The sequence below is a fragment of the Carlito syrichta genome, unplaced genomic scaffold (genome assembly GCF_000164805.1).
Source record: "Carlito syrichta isolate Samal-C Ts95f unplaced genomic scaffold, Tarsius_syrichta-2.0.1 Scaffold302582, whole genome shotgun sequence".
Classification (NCBI taxonomy): Eukaryota; Metazoa; Chordata; class Mammalia; order Primates; family Tarsiidae; genus Carlito; species Carlito syrichta.
In genome coordinates this window covers 958,326-966,156 of record NW_007246678.1, presented here as the reverse complement: position 1 = coordinate 966,156, position 7,831 = coordinate 958,326, and the positions used below count along the sequence as shown (strand labels likewise).

The 7,831-nt window shown below is 37.5% G+C and overlaps 1 protein-coding gene and 1 pseudogene across 4 annotated transcripts in view; both read right to left on the bottom strand.

The window, feature by feature from the left end:
• The window catches only part of SUCLA2 (succinate-CoA ligase ADP-forming beta subunit), a 64,154-nt gene that overhangs the window by 28,487 nt on the left and 27,836 nt on the right, over positions 1-7,831 (bottom strand). For all 4 annotated transcript variants that reach the window (XM_008056956.2, XM_008056958.2, XM_021711780.1 and 1 more), the window contains 2 exons: positions 4,498-4,597; positions 4,093-4,255 (listed from right to left, as the gene is read on the bottom strand). In XM_008056956.2, coding sequence (XP_008055147.1) covers positions 4,093-4,255; positions 4,498-4,597 — 263 coding nt within the window. The remainder of the gene's footprint in view (positions 1-4,092; positions 4,256-4,497; positions 4,598-7,831) is intronic.
• On the bottom strand, positions 2,287-2,653 carry LOC110595541 (annotated as a pseudogene).

The following is a 7,831-nucleotide window of genomic DNA, read 5'->3' as shown; positions in this document are numbered from 1 at the left end:
TGGTAGCGCGCGCCTGTAATTCCGGCTACTCAGAAGGCTGAGGTGGAAGGATCGCTGGAGCCCAGCAGGTCGAGGCTGTGGTGGCCGGAAGTGTGCCACTGCTCTCCAGTCTGGGCGACAGAGTGAGACGCCAACTCAAAAACAAAAGTGCAATTCTTGCCGCACATTTTATAACTACTTCAGGCAAAGTAAAAAACTGACAAAAGTAAATGTCCCAATCCTTTGCAGCATACTGCAATATTTTACTAGAACAATAAATTAAAGTAGCAAATGCCATTTGTTAAATTAGACTTAGCTCAGTTCAAAAATACCTAGTAGGCACTAGGCAAATGTTAAGAAATCTAATTTTAATGAAATAGCCAAACAAAGAGTAGATACTTAAATTCACTTTTTGGCACACCAACCCTATGATAATAGTTGTCCAGGAATTATGATCTGATAGGTACTAAAACAACTGGTAGAAACTATGGTTCAGCTCCTAAACAGGTAAGTCAGCAAAAGCAAATTTTAATGATCAGTTAACTCCCATGCATAGGGCATTAATTCAACCAAAAATGCTCTTTTGAGTTTAAATAGCTAAGTAATTTTTGCTGTTTCACATTGACTTGTCTGTAGGGATTCCCAAAAAAGTTGGCTATATCCCAAAAAAGTAACACCAACTCTACATTGATCTAATATAACATCAAAGAATATTATGTCTCTGGTCAAATGATCTTACTAGTACCAGAATATTTTTAGTCTGAATTATTACAACCATTACTTTTGCATTGAAATAAAAACATTTTTCCTTAAAAAGACTCAAATAGTTCTCCGAAAATTCAAATTCTTAAAATGAACTCAAATTTAATTATTTTCCCAAATGCTTTATCTTTTTTTTTTTTTAGAAATGCCAGAATAAAGTACTTTTATTGCAATAATAAAACTTGAAACTCATAACTCATATGTGGTATCAGGGGTTGGGGTACATCAACAGTTTCTCTCACCAAATCACTATACAGGACAGCAAAGGGGTAAGAATGGGCTGAGGGAAGAGAAATCAGGAAATGCTGAGATCAGCAGAGGGAGTCAAGCATCACTAACAGGAGATGCAGAAGCTACGATGACCAGCATCATTTTCTTAAGAGAACATTCAAGAATTTGTCATGAAGTCTGGGCTTTCATTGGGTGTTAAGTCTACAAACAGCACCTTCAATTTCAAATTTCAATTAAAGTTCTTAAAATTTAGGAAGTGGTAAAGTTTGGAAATTATGAGGTTACAAAATTCCTCAAAGTCCATTAGAAAATCACAGGATAAAAAAAAAAGCCAGGTCATAAAGAAGGCTTCAGAGGTCCCTGCTGGCCCAGAGACAGATACCTGTAGTGTCCAACACTGCAGTGAAAATGATCCACTTTCAGAAGGCAGACTCCTCAGGAGCGAGAAGTAGGGGTGGTGGAGACAAAGGCTCTCTCCTCCCACTTCAGTTTTGGGTTAGGCTTTTAATTTAACCAAGAACATCTTTTTTTTTTTCTTTCTGAGTCAGAGTCTCACTCTGTCGCCCAGGCTGGAGTGCAGTGGCACACTCACGGCCACCGCAACCTCGACCTGCTGGGCTCAGGCAAGCCTTCCGCTTCAGCCTTCCAACTAACTGGAACTACAGGCATATGCTACCACACCCAGCTATTTTTTTGAATTATTGTAGAGATGAGGTCTCACCAAGTTTCCCAGGCTGGTCTCAAATGCCCGGGCTCAGGCAATGCTCTGGCCTCAACCTCCCAAAGTGCTGGGATTACAGGCTTGAGCCACCATGCCCAGCAACATCTCTTAACTTGGAGAATAATTCAGTCCTCAGTGACACCTCAAATCTGCTATGGCTTTGCAGTGCAGTAGCAAGAATGTTTAATATATAATAGATAAAAATTTCATCCAAAAAAATAAAGATTCTTGCAATTCCCTCCCCCCAAATACCAATTCCTATTCTGAAGTTAACCCATCACTTGTGCTGTTAATATTTGACTATATACTTGATTGGAACCCTAGATCCAACAGACTGAAACTGAATCTTCATCCCAAAACAAAAAAATAAAATGAGTAGTTGTGGTTTATGGCACAGAGTTTAGGCAAACACAGGTACGGGGAGAAGGAGAGAAGGAGATGTAGGTGTGGAAAGCAAAGCAGAGCGATAAAACACATTCAGTCAGACAAATGTTTACACAGAGTGTGGGGACATCAGGAATAGCTCCCTGTGGATTCTGTGGATGCAGCTGGAGGCACCAGATCCCTCCATGGCAGATCTAGGAACTGAGAGCTCAGGGAGCAGGCCATTCCTGTCGTTCCAGTTTTAGAAGTTTCACACCAAAGATGAGAGTGGCATGTGGTGGGATGATGCCAGGGTGCCCAGTGGCACAACAGGTATACTTTGGAGATATATATAGTTTGGCATTGTAGATATATAGTTTGGCTCTATGACTCACACTTATCTGGGCAATCCCTACTTCCCAGCCTCAGATCACCTCCTGCTTGCCTAGCAAAAATTTAAAGGGCTTGTTCCTGTCTGGGAGAAATCAAATTTCTTTCCATCTTCAAGAATCCCAGTGGAGTGACCACACAGGTCTGGCTATGCTTTGTGCAGGTGCACCCATCTCCTAGGGAGATGGTCTCCACCTGCACTCCCATGTTGGCAGTGGAAGCTGGACAGGGAGGTGGTATAACAGGCAGCATGGCCAGAGGAAGCTGGCAGCAGTTCCGGCTCTGTCTCATCCCTCCACCTAAGATATCTTTCATAACACATATTCAATTTGCTATATTTACTGTAATCCAGATTAATTACTTTGAATGGGACTCCTGTCTCAATTTTCTAGGCATTTATACTTCATTTCTGGCTATAACAAAAAGTAAAAACATAACTAATAAAATGACATATACTGATATATAAAACCAATGAAAAGGAAAATGTAATGAAAATAAGTGAATGTGTAAAAATATAATTTCTGAAAATTTTTGTAACATATTAGACTACTGTCATGGAATTTCTAAAACAACTTATAAGTCTAAATTCTACCACATATAGAAATCTATAGAGGTGAAGACCATCACTTAATAGTAAAACAATGCTTTTAATCATATTCTGAGTGTTTTTACTACCATCTAGTGTTATACCTTAAGAAATACTTTCTTATTTATAAAGTTGCAGAAGACACTTAAACATTATTAGAAGATTTAATTAATGGTAGGGGGGAAATCACAATACATAAAGTTATTGTTTTTTATAGCTGTTCTATATAATAAAATTATTGTCATGACCTTTAAATTTTTTTTTTACTCTACTTTTTACATAATTAACAATGTTCTACATCAAATCCTTACCAGGGCTTCCAAATATGTACCCTGTTTGCTTAAAAAAAAAAAAAAAAAAAAAACCAGCTAGTTAACACATAGTAAGAATGTAAATCCTAACTTAAAAAGCCAGATAATTACAGTATAAAACGATTATCGATGTTCTCTCCAAGCACCAGGTTTATTGAAAGGATGTTCTCTTCACCTGATACCTTATGTTCAATGCTAGCATTTTAGGTTTCATAAAAAAAGGAGAGCTGGGCTAGTGTCATGCTTTTAAAACCATGTTGCTTGCTACTTAATGTCATCGTTCAGTTTATCAAGTACCAAATCATGTAGTGAAACAAACTCCAAACTATTAAAAAAAAAAAAAAAAAGGTTGAGAAAGAAAAAATATGAAGCAATGGACACATATCGTCAGGGAGTTAAGACACTTTCTCTTCAATTGGAATATTTTACGATATTACAAATTATTTTCTTAGTCTGTGGAATTGAGAGAAGATCCAGAGATGATTTAAGCTGCTCTTAGTAAATTAACAATTTGGAAATCCTGTGAAATTTATTACAGTAGAGTTTTTCCTATAACTTTTTTTCCACAATATTACAAATTTTACAGCATTAACCATTTTTTTTAAAATGACATAAATATTGTGCTTATGACATACAAATAGATCATGATTCATACTTTTTTAATCTTTCCCACATAAATAGAAATGAGAAACTTTTGAAATTGGCCGCTGTAAATTCACCTTAAATGTGTCATGTGTATAATTACTCACCTGAAATGACCTTTCCATTGTTATTGCAAAGTAGTATTCTCTCCTGGGATATTTTCGCTCACAGACCAATACTTGATTGCATATTCTGCCCTTTTCTCCCGTTTGCTTGGTAAACAACTTTTTCCCAATCATTTGTGAAGAAACAGCTTTTGCTTCTTCTGGACTAAAATAAGAAAAAAAACTCAAGTTTTCTCTTCTCTAATTGAGAAAAACAATTACAATAATTTATATAAATTAATATCTAATTTATATGATAATTTATTATACAATTAAATTAATATCTAATTTAAATATCAGATAAGATTCCAAAATCTTACCTCATCTAATATTTAAATCTCTGTATTTTCATCAATTCAATAATCAATCTTTAACAATGAATATTTCTCTTTAAAAAATATGACTTACGAGAAAACTATCTTCACTCCTCCTTTGAGGCCACTTTCAAACGTTCCTTTTCCTCTACCACCAGCTAATACCTGTGCCTTTATCACAACATCTTTTGAACCTAGAAGAAAGACCCTTCTATTAGATACAAAGCATGGAGCAGCATGCAAGACATACTTTGTTATTTAACATACATATTAAGATGTGTTATTAAATAAAGTCACATTAATTCACAATGCCAAAAACAGAAGCATTCCATATACGTAGATTTTCTAGATTAGAACACTAGAACATTCATTCATCTGATAGACCCAAACTTTTCAAAAATTAGCCACTCATATCATTTCTTAAAGTATACTGAAAATAATTTAACCATTCCTTGACACTTTTAATATCTAATACTTTGAAAGGTATTAGAAATACAAAATTGAAGCCAGGGTCAGTGGCTCAGCCTGTAAGCCCATGCCTTGGGAGGCAGAGGTGAGTGAATTGCCTGAGTCCGCGGGTTTGAGACCCGCCTGGGCAACTTGGAGAGCCCTCATCTCTACAATAAATCAAAAAAATTAGCCGGGCGTGGTAGCGCGCGCCTGTAGTTCCAGCTACTCGGAAGGCTAAAGTGGAAGGATCGCCGGAGCCCAGCAAGTCAAGGCTGCGGTGGCCGGGAGTGTGCCACTGCACTCATCTGGGCAACAGACTGAGACTCCAACTCAAAGAAATACAAAATTGAGATGCATAAGTCTTCCTAACATGTCCCCTCCCTCTCTATTCAGTTAAACTTGCTCTCCTGAGAAAACTGGAGCTATGTATGTTACTATGAGCAGGAATATGCCATGACTTGGGGAATGTTACCAGTAACAATATTAATTCTGATTTATATTGTCCCATTAACAAACAGTCCTATTAATATGTATTGTTGAACAGTACTATTATGAGGAGTACTATCAGGAGTTATTAAGGTTTGTGTAACAAAAGATTCCAGAATGCTATGCTCTTAAATCTTAAGCACATTTTTAAATAGACAATTTTTCTTTTCTAACAGGTAGACTGATTACCATCTATCCTTTTTCCTTCCCTTTCTAATTTGCTATAGAATACAAGCAAATAACCTGTTTAGCCTAGATACTACTATACATTGTTTATGATCATGAGTAAAGTATTGAGGTGACAGATATCCTAAACACCCTGACTTGGTCATTACACATGCTATGCATGTAACAATATCACACGTACCCTATAATTATGTAAAAATGTGATACATCAATAAAAAAGAGTAGAAGGGCATTCTCTTCTCTCCCAGAATTTCAGAACCTTCTCATTTTATCTCTCATAGCATTTTGCCCAAACTGGCAGTACAGCAACAATTATTACATTATAGCAAAATAATTAACCTTTGAGGTCAGGGTTAAGAGTCTTGTCTTATTCATTATATCCTGAGCACAAAGCAGTCTCTGGACATAAAAACTACTCATAAACATGTAACTGAACAGGCTGAAGATGGGTACTCTGCAACTGGGAGGTCATTCCCTAATGCACATAACAAGCAGAATGAGAGAGGACACTCACCTTATCAGAAGAACCAACCAAATCAATGAGGTAACAAATGCAGTTCATGATCAAACAAAAAATAAGAAATGGCCTAAAGTTTACACATAAACAATCTCCTACCTAGATTACCCTTGTCTCCCACAGAATATTCTCAAAGAAGCAAAGTAGGCACACCTTTCCTACTTAAAGCCTTGCGTTGAAATGTCCATTTCACTCAGAGTAAAAGCCAAAGTCTGCACAATGGCCTACACGGTCCCCAACACCCTTACTACTCTTTTTAAGTCGTATGCCCTGCTTTTTGCTCACTCCATTCCAGTTACGCTAGTCCCCTCACTGCTCCTAGGGCTCATTCCTGCCTTCAGGAGGACTTGGCTTCAATGCACCCAATGCCTGGAACACTCTTCATTCAAGTGTTCATGTGGAAGAGGTCATCAACCGTTTCAAGTTTCTCCTTAAATCTCACATTGTCCATAATGCTTACCCTACTTAATACTACAACTGTCCACCTGTGACCAATTTCCTTTCCCTGCTCTTCCCATTTTTTCCTATAGAATTCATTACTTTCTTACAAAATATATAATTTTCTCACATATATTTTTTGTTGTTTTGCTTTCCCACCAGAATATAGGCCCAGAAGAGCATAATCTTTGTCATATTCACAGATGTTAACAAGCTTCGAGGAGAATTTCTAGCACATATTTGCTGAATGTTAAAAAAAAAAAGAACATTTAAAAATGGACAACCAGGCACGGTGGCTCACACCTGTAATCCTAGCACTTTCGGAGGCGGAAGCGAGAGGATTGCCTGAGTCCAGGGGTTCAAGACAAGCACAGGACACTTGGTGAGACCCCATCTCTACAATAAATAAAAAAATTGTCTGGGCATGGTGGCAGGTGCCTGTAGTTCCAGTTACATAGAAGGCTGAGGCGGAAGGATCACCTGAGCCTAGCAGGTTGAGGTTGGGGTGGCCATGACAATGCCACTGCACTACAGCCTTGGTGACAGCGTGTGACTCCAACTCAAGAAAAATAAAAATAAAAATGGACAGAATTCTTAAAAATCTAGATTTTCTGCTGCTCTTATAAAAACCAGAATTGGAAAAACTGGACACAAAGTCCAAAAACTAGAGCTGATAAGAAAAAAAAGTCTTGTTTAGACAAGACAGACCCTTTTCAATCTGCCAGTCTCCACCGCTCACAAGTGTACCACAACTATTATTAAGTAAAGATTAATGACAACTTAAAAGTGTCCTTAAAACCAACAACAACTTTTTTTTATTGAGAATATTACAGGCAGCCTCAGGACTATGGCAAATTAGAGAGCTCATGTCCAAACTAAAAGGAGCAGCCACTATTTTTTTCTACCTGTTTCTGGTTACCCACCATGTCCTGGTTTTCTAGCACTTTAGAAAAATTCTTGATATCCAAAGAAGATAACTACAATACAAATAGTGCAAATGTAATATTTAAAAAGTGGTCAGTAGCTACACTGGTGCATTACTGAGCTAAATTCAACCATTCCGACTCATTAAACTGAGAAGTTAACATACTGACCTTAAGTAAGAATAATGCAGCTCTATTATTTTCAAAAACATTTTGCAAGACGTACGTGTCAATCTTCTTCCTTTGGAAATACAAAGTCTTTAAGGGCAAAAGATGATTCCTCAAAAATTCTTTCTAAAAAAAGCCCTTCACAACAAAAGAAAAGTCAAAATAGGCCGGGCTCGGTGGCTCAGCCTGTAATCCCAGCACTTTGGGAGGTCGAGGTGAGTGGATTGCCTGAGCCCGCGGGTTCGAGACCTGCCTGGGCA